Source organism: Budorcas taxicolor, chromosome 18, assembly GCF_023091745.1.
Source record: "Budorcas taxicolor isolate Tak-1 chromosome 18, Takin1.1, whole genome shotgun sequence".
Lineage (NCBI taxonomy): Eukaryota > Metazoa > Chordata > Mammalia > Artiodactyla > Bovidae > Budorcas > Budorcas taxicolor.
Genome location: NC_068927.1, coordinates 38,372,173 through 38,392,874, shown reverse-complemented (window position 1 = coordinate 38,392,874; position 20,702 = coordinate 38,372,173). Strand labels below are relative to the sequence as shown.

At 41.1% G+C, this 20,702-nt stretch overlaps 1 protein-coding gene and 1 pseudogene across 3 annotated transcripts in view; one reads left to right on the top strand and one right to left on the bottom strand.

Moving 5' to 3' along the window:
• The window catches only part of WWP2 (WW domain containing E3 ubiquitin protein ligase 2), a 141,813-nt gene that overhangs the window by 101,164 nt on the left and 19,947 nt on the right, over window positions 1–20,702 (bottom strand). For all 3 annotated transcript variants that reach the window (XM_052656049.1, XM_052656051.1, XM_052656050.1), the window contains exons 3-4: window positions 15,318–15,465; window positions 14,841–14,962 (exon numbers count right to left, since the gene is read on the bottom strand). In XM_052656049.1, coding sequence (XP_052512009.1) covers window positions 14,841–14,962; window positions 15,318–15,465 — 270 coding nt within the window. The remainder of the gene's footprint in view (window positions 1–14,840; window positions 14,963–15,317; window positions 15,466–20,702) is intronic.
• On the top strand, window positions 20,261–20,347 carry LOC128064271 (uncharacterized; annotated as a pseudogene).

Sequence of the window (20,702 nt, the reverse complement as noted above, 5' to 3'; positions counted from 1 at the left end):
GATTTGAGAGAATAGCATTCAAACATGTATATTATCGTATGTGAAAACTAGATTGCCAGTCCAGGTTCAATGCATGAGACAGGGTGCTCAGGGCTGGTGCACTGGATGACCCTGAGGGATGGGATGGGGAGAGAGGTGGGAGGGGGATTCAGGATGGGGAACATATGTACACCCATGGCTAATTCATGTCAATGTGTGGCACAAACCACTACAATATTGTAAAGTAATTAGCCTCCAATTAAAATAAATTTAAAAAAAAATAAAATAAAATGATACAAACAAACTTACTTACAAAACAGAAAGAAACTCACAGACTTTGACAATGAACTTATAGTTGCTAGGGGGAAGGATCTGGGGAAGGGACAGTTAAGAGAGTTTGGGATGGACATGTACACACTACTATATTTAAAATAGATAACCAATAAGAATCTACCGTATAGCACATGGAACTCTGCTCAATATTATGTGGCAGCCTAGATGGGAGGAGAGTTGGGGGAGAATGGATATATGCACGTGTATGGCCGAGTCCCTTCACTATTCCCCTGAAATTATCACAACACTATTTGTTAACTGGCTATTAAAAAAAAAGTCTAAAAAACACAAACATCCATTGGAGTTCATAATAACAGAGTATGATTTGAAGCTTTGTAGGGAAAAAATAAAATTTCCAGTGATTTCTACCTTCTCTTTCTTTGGAAGGCTTCCCTTGTGGCTCAGACGGTAAAGAATCTGCCTGCAATGCAGGAGACCCAGGTTTGATCCCTGGCTCGGTCAAGATCCCCTGGAGAAGGAAATGGCAACCCACTCTGGTATTCTTGCCTGGAGTATTCCATGGACAGAGGAGACTTGCAGGCTACAGTCCATGGGGTCACAAAGAGTTGGACACGACTGAGAGACTGACATTTTCACTTTTTTTGGAAGGCTGTAATTAACAGAGGTTGCAGACAAAGACTCAGAGACCAAAAGACCTAGGTTAAATCCCAGCTCTGCCACCACCTCCTATGTGATCTTAGGCAAGCTACATAATACCTGCCTATATCATCTGAGGGGATGGCAGTACAACCTACCTGATAGGTATACAGGAGGATTAAATGGATCCTCCAACCATGGGATTTTCCAGGAAAGAGTTTTTTATATATATATTTCTATATATTAATATATATATAATATTATAATTTTATATATATTATATTACATTATACTATAGCATAGAATCAGAGAAGGCAATGGCACCCCACTCCAGTACTCTTGCCTGGAAAATCCTATGGATGGAGGAGCCTAGTAGGCTGTAGTCCATGGGGTTGCTAAGTCGGACATGACTGAGTGACTTCACTTTCACCTTTCGCTTTCATGCACTGGAGAAGGAAATGGCAACCCACTCCAGTGCTCTTGCCTGGAGAATCCCAGGGACGGGGGAGCCTGGTGGGCTGCCATCTATGGGGTCGCACAGAGTCGGACATGACTGAGGTGACTTAGCAATAGCAATAGCATAGTACAGTATGTTGTATATGTAATCTTAAGAATTCAGAACAATACCTGGCACATACTTAGCACTCACAAAGTTTTTGTCTTTTTTTTTTTTTTAATAAGCATGAAAAAAAAGTCCCCCATTTGCACATACAACCAAGTGTGGATCAAAAATATTCAGGGAAGGACTTCCTTGGTGGTCCACTGGCTAAGACTCTGCACTCCCAATGCAAGGGGCCCGGGTCCGATCCCTGGGCAGGGAACTAGATCCCACATGTAGTAACTAAGAGTTCACATGCCACAACAAAGATCGAAGATCCTGCAAGCTGCAACTAAGACCCAGCACAGCCAGATTAAATAAATAATTAATTTTTTAATAAATATTCAGGGAAAAGAAATTTCAGAAGGTTCCCAGAAGTTAACCTTGAACTTGCTGTGCTCCAGCAACTGTTTACAAAGCACTTAGGTTGTATTAGAGCTTCCCTGGTGGTTCAGACGGTAAAGCATCTGCCTGCAATGTGGAAGACCTGGGTTCGATCGCTGTGTCGGGAAGATCCCCTGGAGAAGGAAATGGCAACCTACTCCAATACTCTTGCCTAGAAAATTCCATGGATGGAGGAGCCTGGTAAGCTACAGTCCATGAGGTCGCAAAGAGTCAGACACAACTGAACGACTTCATTTTCTCTTTCTTTAGGTTGTATTAGGTGTTATAAGTAATCGAGACATGATTTAAAGTATATGGGGGTACGTGCACAGGTTATATGCAAATACTGTGCTACTTTATAGAAGAGATTTGAGCATCTGCAGACTGTGGTATTGGGGGGAGGGGGTCCCACAGACACCGAGGGACGATTATGTTTTCAATTTGGGGAGCAAGGCTGAATTTCTCAGAAGTCTTCTGTGAGCATTCCATAAGACTGAAATAACTAGGCCTTAGTGGTTTGCCAGGTTCATAAAAGTAACTCCTTGGCTAGGCCAGGACTGGTTTGGCCATTTCTCCCATCAGGCCTAATCAAGACACTGGAGTTTGTAGCTATGTTCTAAATAACAGCTCCCTACCAGTTTACAGGACTGTCACACCCTTCCTTTCACTTTTGTCTTTTGCCCGCCTGCTCCTCACCTGAAGAAGTTGCGAATAATTTCTCAGATTTAGAACTGTTTTTAACTGAGGAGCAATTTTTAAAAATTTTCTCTCTTCTCTGACTCAGGTTCCAAAGATCAGTGATTTTATTTATCTTTCAGTTGAAAAACTGGAAAAACAGTGTGTTTACTTTAAAACAAATGCAAGCACTGTCTGTCAGGCCTGCCTCCTTGAGATGCCCACCCACCAGAACACTTTATCCTCACAGCAGGGGGAGGGAGGCAGTGCAGCCCGTGTGACTGGCCTGTCTGTCCTCGGAACATAAAGTGCAGTAACAGCCCTCTGCTTAAAAGATTTTTAAATAAATAGGGAGCTGTTTGCTTTTTCTCTCTCTCATTTTTTTTTTTTTTTAAATCTGGGAGACACACATGGGGAAAGAAAACAGACACATATTGAAAAGGAAGAGCTAAGCAAGGAGCTTTTCGCAGGCACTTCATTTGTCACAGAGGTCTGGGTTCAACAATTCTCAAACCACCTCCTATGTATATAGAACTGAGGAAGTGAGTAAATATATGGATGATGGTGAGAGCCAGGGTTCTCTACGGAAAGGAGGAAAGTTAGAAAGAACCCTGTGAGGTTGAATTACCAATTGCAGCATGAATTCATCATGTAGAATACTGGGTTGGCCAAAAAGTTTATTTGGGTTTTTCCATAAGATGTTACAGTGAAACCTGAAAGAACCTTCTGGCCAATCCAATATACGGGCACAGAAATACGTGTTGTGTCTGCATGTGCATGTGCGTGTGTGTGTGCGTACATAAAGTCTTTTAGGAAAACTGAAGGCTCAAAAACCAAGAACATTTTGAAGAAAAAGAGCAGTGAGACGAATTACGTCCAGGGATTTCCCTGGTGGTCCACCGGTTTAGAATCTGCTTTGGAATGCAAGAGACATGGATTTTGATCCCTGGTGAGGAAACTAAGATCCCACGTGCCACAGAGCAACTAAGCCCATGCGCCACAACTAGAGAGTCCGTGCCCTGCAACAAAAGATCCCACATGATGCAATTAAGACCTGATGCAGCCAAACAAATAAGTAGAAAGAAGAGAGAGGTCCACCCTGAGACTGACACTCCCTCCGGTGAAAAGAGTTTACCACTGTGTAAAACCCAGGATGGAAAAGTACGACCAGATCCTCAGCCTACACCATACATCAAAGTAAACTCCAGATTGGTTAAAGAGTGAAACATCTTAGAAACTAAATAAAGAAAACCATCACAAGTGTTACATAAGGAAGGTATCTAACTGCACTTCTTCCCACGTGATACCTCAGCAGTTCTCAGACTTGAGCAGGCCTCAGAATCCTCTGGAACGTTTGTTAAAACACAGACAGATCACTGGGCCTTGCCTGCAGTTTCTGATTCTGTAGGACTGGGATAAAGCCTGAGAATTTACGTTTCTAATATGTTTCCAGGTGCTCTGGAGACCACACTTTGAAACCACTGGGCTAACTGAAGGTCCCAATGCCATTTGTTCGCCTTTCTTCACTGATTTTATTTCTTTATTTTTGGCTGTGTCACGTGGCATGTGGGATCTTAGTTTCCCCCACCAGGGACAGAACCTGCACCCCCTGCAGTAGAAGCATGTAGTCTCTAACCACTGGACTGCCAGGGAAGTCCTTTACTGATTTTAAATGCCACTTTTATCACACAGTAAATTCTATGTATATTAGATAATGTTTGGAAAAAAAATATGATGGGGACTTATCAAAAGGATACAGGAGCGAGCTTAAAGAGCTACCCACTGCCAAACCAAGGATAACTTGAGCACTGAAATAATAAATTACAACACGTGAATAAAAGAAGAATCCATGAGATAATAATACATATCTACATAATAATCCATGAGACTGATAATACATACCTACATAAAGGAAAAGGAAAAGCTCTTCCTTACAGCAGTATACCCAATACTAAACGTAGAAGGAGTGACTAAATTGGAAAAAAAAAAAGCTCTGCAACCATCACAGTATTAACTGATTCAGACAAAAATCATTCACAAATGCAAAAACTAGTAGGTGAAGGCGCCATGCTGCTGCTGCTGCTAAGTCGCTTCAGTCGTGTCCGACTCTGTGCGACCCCATAGACGGCAGCCCACCAGGCTCCCCTGTCCCTGGGATTCTCCAGGCAAGAACACTGGAGTGGGTTGCCATTTCCTTCTCCAACGCATCAAAGTGAAAAGTGAAAGTGAAGTCGCTTAGTCGTGTCCGACTCTTAGCGATCCCATGGACTGCAGCCTACCAGGCTCCTCCATCCATGGGATTTTCCAGGCAAGAGTACTGGAGTGGGGTGCCATTGCCTTCTCTGAAGGCGCCATGAAGAACCCATATTTACATGCTGTCAAAGTACTGTATCTCTCCAGAAATAACTTTTCAGTTATAAAGAGAAAAACAGGGCTTCCCTGGTGGTCCAGTGGTAAAGAATCCACCTGCCAAAGCGAGGGACACAAGTTGCATCCCTGGTCCGGGATGATTTCACATGCTCAGGGCAACTAAGCCCATGCACAACAACTATTGAAACCCACACACTCGAGAGCTTGTGTTTCACAAGAGAAGCCACTGCAATGAGAAGCCGGAGTGCCACAACTAGAAAGTAGCCCTCGCTCTCTGCAACTAGAGAAAGCCTGTGCACAGCAACAAAGACCCAACACAGCCAAAAATAAAGTAATTTTTTTTAATTTAAATAAATAAAGAGAAAATAGTCATTTTACAGTAGAGAACCTAGCACACCCCACCTTAGCCTGATAGACAAAGTTCACGTCATCCGTAATGAAACAAGCTGAGTGGGGTGCCCTCTGGTCTGACACAATAACAGAATGCAACATTACTTCTAGTGTTCCCACCAAAAATGTGTACTCTGAGTCCAAACTGAGGGGAATCCACAAAAAGACGGCCTGAACTCTTCAAAAAGGACGCTGCTCTAAAAGACAAAAACAGGCTGACCCCAGATTTAAGGGTAACCAAATCCAGTGCATAATCTTGAATGGGATCCTGGATGGGGTGGCACACAGGGGAAGAAATCACTTGAAGTTCATCTTTGCAACAATTGGAAAACATGAATTATATAACAATATTGTAAAAATGTCAGATTTCTTGATTTGATTAATTTCCTCCAGGGGATCTTCCCAACCCAGGGATCAAACCCGAGTCTCCTGCACTGCAGGCAGATTCTTTACCAGCTGAGCCACCAGGGAAGCCCAAGAATACTGGAGTGGGTAGCCTACCCCTTTCTCCAGGGGGTCTTCCCAAGCCAGAAATCAAACCGGGGTCTCCTGCACTGCAGGCGGATTCTTTACCAGCTGAGCAACCAGGGAAGCCCCTCTTAGAAAACACACACTTAGATATTCAGGTATAAAAAAATAAAAGGTTTATAATTTGAAATGATTCAACAAATCACTACACACGTAGATACACATATACAGATGATGTTTAAGGCAAACGCATCAAAATATTAGCACATGGACGAAGAGTCTAGGAAATTCTTTGTCCAAGTCTTATAACACTTCTCTGAATTTGAAATCACTTTAAAATAAAGAAGTTTGGCTGTTTTTTGTTTGTTTGCTTGTTTTTTTAATCTACTTCAAGCCATTTTCCCTCCTTGAAAGTGGGACAATCTGGTAGTGCCAAGTTCTGCAATGTTGATGAGGCCAGGTGACAGAGAGGTGAGCTACAAGAGAAAAGGGGGTCTCAGATTCTACCTGCTACCAAGCTAGAAAGAAATGAAGATCACCCAGTGGGCGGGTACAGATGAAACACATGCCGATGGTCACTGAAGTTTGGCAGGTAGGGATTATGTTTGAAAATACCCCAAACAAAAAGGGTTTTAAAAATCAATATTCAACCTCAAAAGCTGGCTTCAGCACAGAGATGACTAGAACCGTCCTTAAGAGCCAGACCAGGACTTTTGGTCAAGTCCTCTATGCGCGACCACAGCCAGGTCAACATCCCCGCTGAGTTGGCCAAGGCTGACCATTACGTAACTGCCGGACCTGAGTAAAACCCTCCACTGTAGCACTGCTGGCCAGCAGGGACACAGGAAACATGAGCTGGGTCTCCCAGTCTACCTCCAAGTCCACCCAAGGGAAAACAAGGGAGAGAATGAAAGGATGAATTATGTCCCATGGAGCAGAAAAATACCAGGTGAGGCAAGCACCACCCTCATGCCCTTTCCCAGGAAAAGTGGTTCCAGGAAGACCCAGCCACAGTGAGAGGAGGGTTATCTCACCTACTGGGAGCCACTTCCCTACAAAACCTTAGATGCCACTCTGGAAGCACTTCTGGCCCAGCAGCTCCCAGAGGAGAACAGATGCCAAGACCACACTGCTGAGACGTCCTGTGTTCCTTCAGCATTCACACTTGCAAAGACTGCATTTGTCCAGTCTTTACATTCTCTCTTGGAACAACCTCAGGGCTGCCTCCCATTTAGGCAAGGAGGTCTCGTATCAGCAAACTGGGTCTTTGCCTGTCCATCTTTGGAATGTGAACTTTCTAATCTTTGGGAAGGAAAGTATCAGAGGAGACAGAATAACATTAATAACTACCATTGCTACTACGAATATAGTACACCAACATGTGTCAGGTACTGTTGTTAGCTCACTGAACCTCAAAACAATATTTTACAGACAACGAAACAGAAGCATGCAGAAGTGAAGTGACCGTCTGATGTACAAAGCTGGGGGAATCAGGAGTCTAGCCCAGGGAGTTTGACTCCAGAGTCTACACATTCTTAACCACTTCTCTCTACACAACAGATTTGCAATCACCAGAAGCAGCCTTGCTCTGCACAGAAAGCATTATGAGTATTATCTGTTATCAGCTATGCCATTGCCAGGTTAGGTTTGTTTTTCTAAGAAAAAGCAGCCCAGTGCCCAAATTTTTCCATCAGATTCGGATCTGATGTGCCTCACAACTCAACCCAGCCTCACACTCAAAGTGCTAAGGCTAGTGTCAGCAAGAGCTGCAGGAGCTATAGCCACTGCCATAAGCAACACAGCTCCTAGGAGCCACAGAAACACCCTCCTGAATCGCTCTGGGCTCAAACAGAAAGTCACAGTAGCAATTACAAAAAAAGGAGCAGAACCGGCAAAACATAGGGGATGGCAAACAGTTCACCAGCAAATAGTCTCCACTAAAGCTAAACATACGCCCACCCAATGAACCAAGTCCACAAGGTAGAGACAGACAGGTAGACAGATTTAACAGAAGTGTGTGCCTGTGTCCTCCAAAACACATGTATAAGAATGTCCACAGCAGCGGACTTCCCCGGTGGTCCAGTGGCTAAGACTCCACACTCCCAATGCAAAAGGCTCGGGTTCGGTTCCTGGTCAGAGAACTAGATTCCACATGCCACAGCGAAGATTGAAGAGTCCTCATGCTACAACTAAGACCATGTGCAGCCAAATAAATAAATGAAATGAAAAAAAAAAGAATGTTCACAGCAGTATTGCTCATGACGGCTAAAGCCTGGAAGTAACCCAAATGTCTACCAACAGGAGACAAGACAAATAAACTGTAGCATATTCATACAGTAGGATACCACACCCAAGTAAAGAAAAAAACACCTCTCATTTCACAGAAAAGCACAGAAGCATTTCACAGATATAATGAAGAGCCAGGCACAAGAAAACACACTAGCTGATTTCAGTGATACCAAAATTCAAGAACAGGCAAAACGAATCAATAATGATAAAATTCAGAATAGTGGTTATCTCAGGGCAGGGCAAGGAAGAGACATGTGGAGACTCCTGGAGTCCTAGGAAGGTTCTCTCTCTTGATCTGAGGGGTCATTACACAGATGTGGACATACGTAAATACTCACTGAGCTGTCTCGCTTAAGATTTGTGCGCTTTTAAAAGAAAAAAACAACTTGAATAACAAGGGGGAAAGAAAATCAAAAGCACGAGTAAAGCAAGAATGTTTTCATTATTAAATAACACAGGACAAAAGTAAAGTCACTAAGCTTTCAACTCAAATAGCTATAAACGATTGAGTGAATAAATAAGGCAAATCTAGAGCAAAGGGTAGAAAAAGCTAACATTAAAAATGGAAATTAACATTAGAAAATACAATATAATTGATAAGTCCAAATACATTAGCTGTCCTGTGAAAAAATAAATCAAAAGCCAAAAATTAAAACAAAAATGTTTATGCCAGGCAAGAGAAAAAAATTGGGGAAAAATACACAAATATCATAGCTCAGTTGGTAAAGAATCGCCTGCAGTGCAGGAGACCCTGGTTCAATTCCTGGGTCAGGAACACCCCCTGGAGAAGGGATAGGCTACCCACTCCAGTATTCTTGGGCTTGCTTTGTGACTCAGATGGTAAAGAATCAACCTGCAATGCGGGAGACCTGGGTTCGATCCCTGGGTTGGGAAGATCCCCTGGAGAACCAGTCCAGTATTCTGGCCTGGAGAATTCCATGGACTGCATAGTCCACATAGGGTCACAAAGAGTAAGATACAACTGAGCGACTTTCACTTTCACACAAATATCTACATTTTTAAGTGAGAAAAATTAGAAACATTTTTAAAAATGAGAATGCTATCTAAAATCTTTATATTAATAATCTGAATATCTCATGAAATGGTTTTCTCAGAAAATATGAATTAACAAAATTGACACGAGATAAATCAGAAAAGCTGAACAAACCAATCATTATGGGGGGAAAAGACTGAAAAAGTCATCAAAGAATTATTTCAAAGAAAGCTGCCAGACCTAGTTGGTTTTATGGGTAAGCTCTTTCCTGCACTCATGGAACAGATAATTCCCATGTTATAGAGTCTATTCCCAAAGTTGGAAAGCACTTCAATTTACTTTATAAAATTAGCCTAGCCTCAATTCCAAAGCTGACAAAAATAGTACAAAACTACAAACAAATGTCACTCATGAATATAGATGGAAAACTCCCAAATAAAATATGAACAAGCAATTCTAAGAAAATTTTCAAGGAATAATCTACCAGAAGCAATTAGGTATATTCTAGAAATTCTAAGGTTGTTACTACATGGAAATTAATATAATACATCAAAAGGAGAAAAATCATGTAATTATCCTAATGGCCGCTTAAAAACTATTTGCTAAAAATTCAAACCCCATCTAGATATTTTTTAAAAGACAACAATGATTAATAAACCAAGAAGACAGGTTACCACCTAATCCTCAACCTCATACCTGAGGAAGTCACTATAATATAAGCTTGGTTATTAAACAGGAAAGGATACCTATTCCATCGCCACTAAAACAGGAAGTTGTATGCAAAGCAACTGATAAGAAAAAGAAGTATAATTAACTCCTAAGAGGAGCAAAATTATTGATCTTAGAAACCATATAAACATCTACCAAAGGACTTCCCTCATGGCCCAGTGGTTAAGACTTTGCCTTCCCATGCAGTGGGTGTGGGTTGATCCCTGGTCAGGGAGCTAAGATATCCTGTGCTTCATGGCCCAAAAAACCAAAACACAGAAAAACAGAAGCAATATCATAACAAACTCAATAAAGACTTTAAAAATGGCCCACATTAAAAAAAAAAAAAAAGTCTACCAAAAGAAACTTGAAAATCTATACTGAGAAGTCAGCAACTGACACCAATAACAAACATTAAGTCAAAAAACATAATAGGAAATTATCCCACTGAAAATAATATCAAAGCTTCTTCAAAAATTAAAAGAATATATCTGAAAATAACTTCAAAATGACCTGAGTGAATTTAAAGACATTCCATGTTCCTGTGTAGGACGAATTAGTATGAAAATTCTCCATAAAGGAAACTTTACACATGACAGGATTCCAACAAAATCTCAAGGGATTTGGGGTAGGAGAATAGAAAGAGGGGAGAACCCAATAAAATGAAATTCATGTGACGGTATTATCCATGCAAAGAAAAGAACAGGAAGATTTTGAAAAGAAGAGAAACTTGAACTGTCAGTTATAATAGCTAAGACAAAGTGATTTTAAAAGGCCAATTAAAAAAACAAACAAGGACTTCCCTGGTGGTCCAGGGGCTAAGACTCCAAGCTGCCGATGCAGGGTTTGATCTTTGGTCAGGGAACTAGATCCCACACGCCACAACTAAAAGATTCCAGGCACTGCCACTAAGATCAGAGCAAATACATAAACAGAGATTTTAGAAACTAAACAACAAATGAAATATAAAGTCCCCATACAGCCCCAGATATACATATGTTTTTAATATATGCTTAAGGTAGCAACTCAAGTCACTGGGGATATAGATTCAATAAGCAGTGCTAAAGTAATCAGTTAAATATTTGGAAAAATTAAATTAGATCCTTATCAAGAGGGAGGGGGTATATGTACATAAGTGGCTGATTCATGTTGTTGTACAGCAGAAACTAACACACATTGTAAAGCAATTACATTCCAGTTTTTTAAAAAGTAGAATAAAAAATAAATGATATCCCTACTCACAGTGAACACAAAAATAAATTCATTTGGATGGAGAATTAAGTTAAAAAAAACAAAATCACAGCAAAGTAGAGGAAAATGATCATTTACCTGTTCTCAGAATGAGGGAAAGCCTTTCAAATCATAAAAGAAAAGGCTGAAAACCTAAAAGGTGAAAGATTTGACTACAAAATTTAAAACACCGGTATGGAAAAAAATTTTTTAAATGATTGCAAAATCAAAATGCAAATGAAAAACTGGGAAAACAAAAATTATAAAACAAAGAATAACAACCTTAATATATAAAGAGCTCTTTCAAAATCAAGAGAGAAAAATGCAGTATAAATAAATTTAAAATGCAGTCTAAATAATATAAATACAGTATAAGTAAATTTCAGTTCAAAACTGAGCAAAGGACATTAATAAGGCAACAAACACACTTTTAAAAAACATTCTGTCTCCTGGAGTAAATCACAGCCTTAAAAAAAGTGGAGTGGAGGAGAGGGACTTCGAAAACATAACAGCCAAAAGGAGGGAGGGGACCTTGCCCAAACCCAGGTTCAGGGAAACCAACTGTAAAACAATACCTTGAGATAAATGGTGAAATCAAATATGAACTGGGTATTAGTTGAAAATGAGGAATTCATGTAAATATTGCCAGATGTGACAATGGTACTTTTGTAAAAAGAAAAAAGTAACTATGTTTAAAATAAAAAAGTCCCTTTTTAATGAGATGCATGCTGAAGAATCTAGGATAAAAGCTTGAAACATCTGTAATTTACTTTAAATACTGAAGCCAAGGCTAATTTGGTGATCCAGTGTTTAAGATTCCCCCTTGTAAGGGAGCAGACAGCGGTTCAATCCCTGGTCCAGGAAGATCCCACGTGCCAAGGAGCAACTAAATCCATGTTCCACAGCTACCCAAGCCACTGCCATGGGAAGCCCACACGCTGCAGCTAGACAGGAGCCACCGCTCATGGCAGCTAGAGCCCCCCGCAGCCACAAAGACCAGGCACAGCCAAAAACGAAATACATACGAAATGAAGTAATAATAATAAAATAAACAAATAATAAAATACTGCAGCCAAAAATAAACAGATGAAGCAAATCTGGCATAATGTTAATTACCAAATACACACACACACATATTTTTTCTTCTTACAAACAAATCTAATAAATGCCAAAGTACAATAGAAACCAGCCACATCGGCAAAAACTGATGGCAGGATAAATGGGGAGAACTTCTCTGGAGAGTAATCCTGGCAATATGTGTCCAAAGCCTTGAAAAATGTTTAAACCCAGCAAGTCAGTGTTCAGTAATTTAACACAAATTTTCAACAACTGGTACAAAAATCTGTAAACTGTAAGAGCACCATCACAGCATTATCTGTGACTGTGAAAATTATCTGTGACCACTGAAAATTACTCACGTGTTTAACCCTAAATTTTCACACAGTCATCTGACAGACGACTACCAGACAGACATCAAAAATTGACTTCTGAAGAACAATTAAAGTTATGTTGATGTATCTTATGGAACTGCAGTGACAGAAAACAGTATGGTAGTTCCTCAAAAAATTAAGAGATTTACCACATGATCCTGCTATTCTACTTCTGAATATATTTCCAAAAGAACTGAAAGCATAGACTTGAAGAGATATTTGCACACCCATGTTCACAACAGCACTGTTCACTACAGGAAAGCAAGTAGCAATTCAAGTGTCCTTTAATGGATGGATGGATCAACAAAGTGTGGTGTATCCATACAATGGAATATTATTCAACATTAAAAAGGTGATTCCCAGGAAATACCTGGTGGTCCAGTGGTTAGGACTCTGTGCTTTCCCTGCTGAGGGCACAGGTTCAGTCCCTGGTTGCGGAGCTAAGATCCTGCAAGCCACACAGCTTGACCAAGATAAAATAAAATACATTTTTAAAAAAGAGAAAAAAGGTGATTCTGATACATGCCACGTGAATGAGCCTTAAGGACATTATGCTGAGTGAAAGAAGAAAGACACAGAAGCGCATGATTCCACTTATAGGCAATATCTAGATTCAAAGAGACAGCAGAATGGTGAGGTTGAGGGAAGCAAGGAAGTTGCTGTTTAATGGGGACAGAGTTCAAGTCTGGCAAGACGAAAAAGCTCTGGAGATGGATGGAGGTGATAGCTACAGAGTCATGTGAACGAAATTAATAACACTCAACTATACATTTTTAAATGGTTAAGAAGATGAGTTTTATGTTATGTGCTTATCACAATTAAAATAAAAATATATTAACACATTCTAATTTTTCTTTTTTTTTTATAGCTATGCTGCTCAGCATGAGGATCTTAGTTCCCTGGCCAGGGATTGAACCCATGCCTCCTACTTAAGACTTTCCTACAATGGAAGCAGAGTCTTAAGCACTGAACCATCAAGGAAGTCTCTATATTAATAAATTTTGAAGAAAAAGAAGGCATATTGCAAAATAATATGATCATGTATGATCTCAATTTTGTTTCACTGACATCTTAAATATTAAGACACTGCATACAGGAAAAAAGAACACCTCACAATGGTATATATCAAAAAGTTAATAGTAATTATCACCAGGTACTGTGCTTCCAGGAGAATTTATTTTCTTTGTGTGTCTGTGCTTTGGTGTAAGTCCCAATTTTTCTACAATTACCTTTGCCATTGAAAGCAAAAGTACGCCAACTGGACACAAGCAAAAGGAGAGAAAAGCACACGCGTGTCGGTTGATGATCCTAACGAGAGAGTGCCCAGAAGTATGTTTCCAAATGACACAGTAAACACAACTACCCTCGAGAATCAAACTATAAAAGGTAGACTAGCATGTGGGAAAATAAATACCAACTCAGAAGACAGAGCAGGGGGTAGTTCCCTGTAGAATTAGAACAGAGGCAGGCCCTGATTGCAGACGATTCCCGGGTCCACAGTGGATGCACGTCACTGCGTGCCCAGCAGAAAGGAAGAGACTGGGGGAGCCTCGCACAGCACTCACCAGGCCCGTCAGAAAGGACAGGCTCAAAAAGGCGAGACCCTTGAATCTCAGTGCTCCCCAGCCCCACCTCTCTCTCAAGCTACATCCACGTTCAGAAAATATTTGCTAGACAGCAGACATCAAGAGAAGAAGGAGGCTTTCTTTCTGTGGCATTCCCTCACCACATCTGGTGCTGCTCTGAATAGAGGCTTTATGAGGGAGGGTCCAGATGCCACAACCACAAGCTACTCCACTGACCACAAACAGCAATAAACAGACGTTAGGATTTAGATCTCTGTGTAGCAGAGACACGTTGAATAATCATGATGGAGCTTCCATCACATTCCAATATACAGGAAATGTTTATCAAGTGCCTGCACAGGGCACCGTTTGTAACACCATCCCATGCAGACACGCATGCACACGTGCACACACACACATGCGCAGAGCTCCTTTGTTCTATTTGAGGGATCAGACTGGGAAAATAATGATTTAGGCTGGAAGCATTTAACAGTCTGATTCTACACATCACACATCAGGAAAAGAGGGGCAGGGGCAGAAGGAGAGTACACATATCCCTGAGGAAAGATCAAGAGGGAAATGTCACTGCATCCCAACACAAAGGGCCCTGGACCAAGAGGGCTGAGTCCCGCAGTAGAGGCAGAGGGCAGCCCTCAGCTTTCTTAGAACTCCAGGGATCCCACCCACAGGGAGCAGAGTCACTGCGGCCCCTGGCCCGGGAGGAAACGGGTCAACCAGGTTTATCCGCCAAATGAGAGAGATCCCCGCCTTCATATCCCTTCCCCACACCCACAGATGAATCACGTCAGCCACCCCTGCACCATACATACTTTTGCCCCCATTGTTCTTCAGGACATTGGAGAGGTTGACGGAGGCGGTGCCTAGCAGTTCATTTCTCAAGGTGTGGCAGCTCCAGACCTTCAGGTCTAAATGACTCTGGGCTGTGACATTCCTGGAAAACAAATACTTGATTCATCATAACCAAGCAGACCAGTCATTCCTGTAATTTAGAAGAAGGCAGAGAAATTATACTGCTGTCTTCTTGGAGACCAGAGGGGAGACCCCAAAGAGGAAGACAGTCACAGATACCCTTCCCCACCCCACCCCCACCCAAGCTGACCCTGGAACCATCTAGCAAACAATGAATGCTCTGTGAGCTCCACGGTGTAAAAACACCTGAAGAGAAGGCACCTCAGGTACCCAAGGCAGGGGACTAGAGGCTGATACACCCCACCTGGATCTCCCACCACCCACTTCTCGACCTCCCCCAGGGGAGCTGCCTTCGGAGAGAAGGGGTTTTCTCTTACAAAATGATGATCTCGTTCCAGAGAAGCTCAGAGCTCCCAATTCGCTTTCCAGTCTTCTTGGTCTCGCTGGGGAGTCCATCCACAGCCACTTCCACAAACGAGTTAATTCGAGGTTGACGACTATGCACCTTGGGCTTTGCTGACACCACTGGCCGGGAAAGACAGAAAAAGTCAAGGATGAGTCAGAGGGCTCCCAGCTGCCCCCCTGTGGCACAAGTTCCACCTCTTTTTTGTTGTTTCCTTTAAAAAAGGAAATTTTGCTTTTTCCTCATTCTAAAAAGACTTTTTTAAAATGTGAGGATATAAAAATATATATATAGCACAAGAAAAGAAGATAAGAAAAAAAATCACTCCTAACCTGAAAACACTGGGATGATTATCATTAAGTCATACCAGACTTTTTCTGCTATCTGGTGAATACAGACTTTTTCTAGACTTTCATCTCTTAACGTCCCTAATTCCTTAAAAACTCCTCTCCCCAAAAAATTCATTTCAAAAGTTATAACCTAAGCCCATTTATAAGGATATGCCATAATTTAGTAAACTATTCTTCCATAGTTGAATAAATTGCCTCCAACTTTTGGCTCAGGAAAAATGACTACAAATGTATAAAGTATCTGCATGTATGTCTCAGTATTCTTCCAAAGGATACAAACATTATTTCTAAAGTTCCTAAAACCGCTCAATTCCTTTCTAAACCCATATAGATACCCATCAGCACTATAGGAACATATCCATTCCACCACTGCATAGCACTGAGTACTATGGTTTTTTTCACTCTTGGCAAATCATGTAGGTGAAGCAAAAAATAAAATAAAAAAGAAATAGCATAAAGATAACAGCTAAGAGTTAATGAGCACTTATCACAGATACTATGCTGTGCACACATTATCTCACTGAATCCTTACAGTGAGGCAGGAAATAACATCATCACTGCATTTCACCCACGAGGAAACAGGCTTGGGGAAGTTGGGTCACTGCCCCAGGCTACACATCCAGAAGCTTCGAGCCAGGATGTGCCTCTGGCTGCCTGACTCCACACCATGCCGAACGGACTTTGCTTATTTGTTCTTATTTGTTTCTTCAGTCACTAACCGGATTGAATATTTTTCCCATGTACTTGTTAACCATCTGCATTTCCTCTTTGTTTGTTTCCTTTGTGTGGCAGCATTTCTGATGCTCACATGGTACCTACCAGCTAGCTAGGGACTCAGTACCACCTAAGCAAGCATATGTCCAGGGCTGGATGCTAGACAAGCTCTTTTTATACTATGTATCAGCCACAGTGGAAACTCCAGGTCACTAGGACAAAACCCATCTACATGGTTTCTATCCTATGCCCCAAATCAGAAGATATAACTGACAATCCTCACGGGTGATGACAAGACTGCCTGAGCCTGAGCTCCCACCAAAAGTTAGCATACTTCTCCCTCCCAGATCCTTCTGAGGGGTGACAATCCTATAAGGGTCCACAACCTGGGACAGGGCAAAGCCACCTTTGATTCTCTTCTAGCAATCCTTTTCTTCTCCAGGCCCCAAAAAACAGGAGAGAGAAATCAAGGAACAACAGCAACAAAGCTGTGGTGAAGTTTCAGAAGCAACAATGGATGGTCCTAGGAAAAAAGGTTGTAGTACTGGGAAATGTGGCCCAGAGCGGGAAAATGAGGCTACGACACACAAAGATCGAGGTTAACTGAGGCCACCTAGTGGTACAAGGGCAGCTCTGCGTGTAGACTCTTAAATCTAAAAAGAAAATAAGTACTACTTGCATTTTGAGCCCTACCATTTTGAGCAAGACAGTTTCTTTGAAATCAACAAGCTCAAGCCTTTTATTTAACAGTTGGGCCAACTAAGATCCAGAGAGGTAAGACAATGTACCCAAAATCAGAGAGCTAGTCAGAGCAGTGCTCAGTCTTGAACCAAGTCTCCCAGCTCCCAGGCCAGTTCTGTGAACTCTGCCATCATGTTTCCTTTTGGCCCTTGTTTTTTGTCTGTTTAAATATTTATTTATTCGACTGCACCAGGTCTTAGTTGCAGCATGTGGGATCTAGTTCCCTGATCAGAGATGGAACCCAGGCTCCCAGCACTGGGAACACGGAGTCTAGCCACCGGACCACCAGAGAAGTTCCAGTTCTTGTTTTTTAGTATTTACTTAAAAATATATATATATATAAATATCAATCACCTCAGAGATGCAGATGACACCACCCTTATGGCAGAAAGTGAAGAGGAACTAAAAAGCCTCTTGATGAAAGTGAAAGAGGAGAGCGAAAAAGTTGGCTTAAAGCTCAACATTCAGAAAATGAAGATCATGGCATCCGGTCCCATCACTTCATGGCAAATAGATGGGGAAACAGTGGAAACAGTGACAGACTTTATTTTTGGGGCTCCAAAATCACCGCAGATGGTGATTGCAGCCATGAAATTAAAAGACGCTTACTCCTTGGAAGGAAAGTTATGACCAACCTAGATAGCATATTCAAAAACAGAGACATTACTTTGCCAACAAAGGTCCATCTAGTCAAGGCTATGGTTTTTCCTGTGGTCATGTATGGATGTGAGAGTTGGACTGTGAAGAAAGCTGAGCGCTGAAGAATTGATGCTTTTGAACTGTGGTGCTGGAGAAGACTCTTGAGAGTTCCTTGGGCTGCAAGATCAAACCAGTCTACCCTAAAGGAAATCAGTCCTGGATATTCATTGGAAGGAATGATGCTAAAGCTGAAACTCCAGTACTTTGGCCACCTCATGCGAAGAGTTGACTCATTGGAAAAGACTCTGATGCTGGGAGGGATTGGGGGCAGGAGGAGAAGGGGACGACGGAGGATGAGATGGCTGGATGGCATCATCGACCCGATGGATTTGAGTTTGAGTGAACTCCAGGAGTTGGTGATGGACAGGGAGGCCTGGCATGCTGCAATTCATGGGGTCACAAAGAATCAGACATGACTGAGCAACTGAACTGAACTGATATATATACAATGTGTGTGTATATACATATATATATAATTTCAGATGTTTAGAAAAGTTGTGAGACTAATACAAAGAATTCTTATAAACCCTTCACCTAGAATCACCAAACATTAACTTTTTACTGTATCTGCTTTATCATTCTCTTTATCTCCCTTGATTTTTCTCATACACATACTCATTTTTAACTATTTAAGAGTGAGTTATAGACACTATGCCCCTTTAGTCCTAAATATGTCAGGCTGTCTTTTCTAATAACTGAGACATTTTCTAACACAACCATAGTACAGTTATCAACATTAGGAAATTCAACATTCTTTAATACTATTATCTAAGGTACAGACCTTATTCAAATTTTGCCAATTATCTTATCAATGTCCATTACAGCAAAAGAGAAAAGGAAAGATTTTTTTCTAGTCCTGGATGCAAGCTAAGATCACACAGTGTTGTTAGTGTTTTTACCATGAAGTTTCCAATTTACAGAAGAATTGAAGAAAAATAATAGCATATTCTTCACCTATTGTTATCATTTTGCTACATTCACTCCAGCCTCCCTGCCCTCCACTGTAACTATCACCAGTGTCACCCAGAGAACCTCTACAATAATGAAAATATCTGCTCCATCACTGTTCAATACACTGCTGCAATATACACATGGCTACAAGGCACTTGAACCATGCTAGTGAGACTGAGGATTTGAGCTTTAAATTTTATTTAATTTTAATGTAAATAGTTTTTTGTGGCTACACTTTCTAACCTACTGGATAGCACACGGTACAGATGTAAGACATCTATGTCTGTATGTGTATGCATATACATCTATATCCACACATTTTAACTTTTGGTAAACTGTTTGAAAGTAAGTTGGAGACCTCATGACAGATCAGCCCAAACTACTTTCAGAAAGCAACTGCTAACAATAAGGACATTCTCCCATCCCACCTCTACCCCACTGTCATCATACCTAAAAAAAAAATGTACAGTCACTCCCTCCTTCATTTGATAACCATTCCATATTCAAATCTCCCCAATTATCCTAAATGTATCTTTAAAGCTGTTTTCCCCCCAACCCAGGATCCAATGAAGATGAATAAGTTATTTTTGGTTGCTGTCTCCTTAATCTTTTAACACCTAGAATGCACTCCCTTCTTCTTCCATGACAATGATTTTTAAAGACTTCCACCAGATATCTCATAGGACACAATGAATTCTGTGTTTTTCTGATTGTTCCCTCGTGGTTAGATGCACACTGAACATTTTTGTCAAGAATACTAACCACCCAGGTTAGGGTTTAGACTTACTGCATACACCAGGCAACCCCTTATTGGGGATGCTAATTTTGATCCTGTGGTTAATGTGGGCCCAGTTTGTCAGGTCACTTCACTGTAAAGATACATTTCCTTTCAATAATTTATAATTAATTTTGAATGCTTAAAATGGTATTTTGAATGTTTCTTGTTCTTAAAAGATAACTCAAAATAAAGGTCTCACATTCATCTAGAGTTTATTTATTTACTATCTGAGGAAACATAAAATGTCAGTTTCTTATACATGGAGTCAAATATTCACATAGCATTTAAATTTTAAATTCAACAAATCAGGCAAAAATCACGTATTTCCAAAATGACATCCCTGAAGAGCTCTTAGGAAGGCAACAGAAGAGAGGGTGGCATATTATCCTTCAGTAGATTCCAAACAGCCAGATTTTTGCTTCGCTGTGCTGTTTTTGGTGTTCCTTCAGCTAAATATCAGATAAAATAGTTGGCTTACATTTGAGGGCCTTGGTGTCTTTAAAAATTATATCTTAAAACTCTAGGACATAGGGGAAGGGTAAACTGGGAGATTGGGATTGACACATATACATACTACTATATGTAAAAGATAACTAGTAAGGACCTACTTATAGCACAGGGAATACTACTCAGTACACTCTGTAATGACCTATATAGGAAAAGAATCTTTAAAAAGAATGGATAGTGCTCACTTTAGCAGCCCATATACTAAGATTAGCGTGGCCCCTGCACAAGGTTGACATGCAAATTCGTGAAGCATTCCATATATTTTAAATCAAAGATGATACAAATAGATGGAGAAATATACTATGTTCGTGGATTGGAAGAATCAGTATAGTGAAAATGAACATATTACCCAAAGCAATCTACAGATTGAATACAATCCCTATCAAGCTGCTGCTGCTGCTAAGTCGCTTCAGTCATGTCTGACTCTGTGCGACCCCATAGACAGCAGCCCACCAGGCTCCACCATCCCTGGGATTCTCCAGGCAAGAACACTGGAGTGGGTTTGCCATTTCCTTCTCCAACGCATGAAAGTGAAAAGTGAAAGTGAAGTCACTCAGTCGTGTCAGACTCGTAGCGACCCCATGGAATGCAGCCCACCAGGCTCCTCCATCCATGGGAT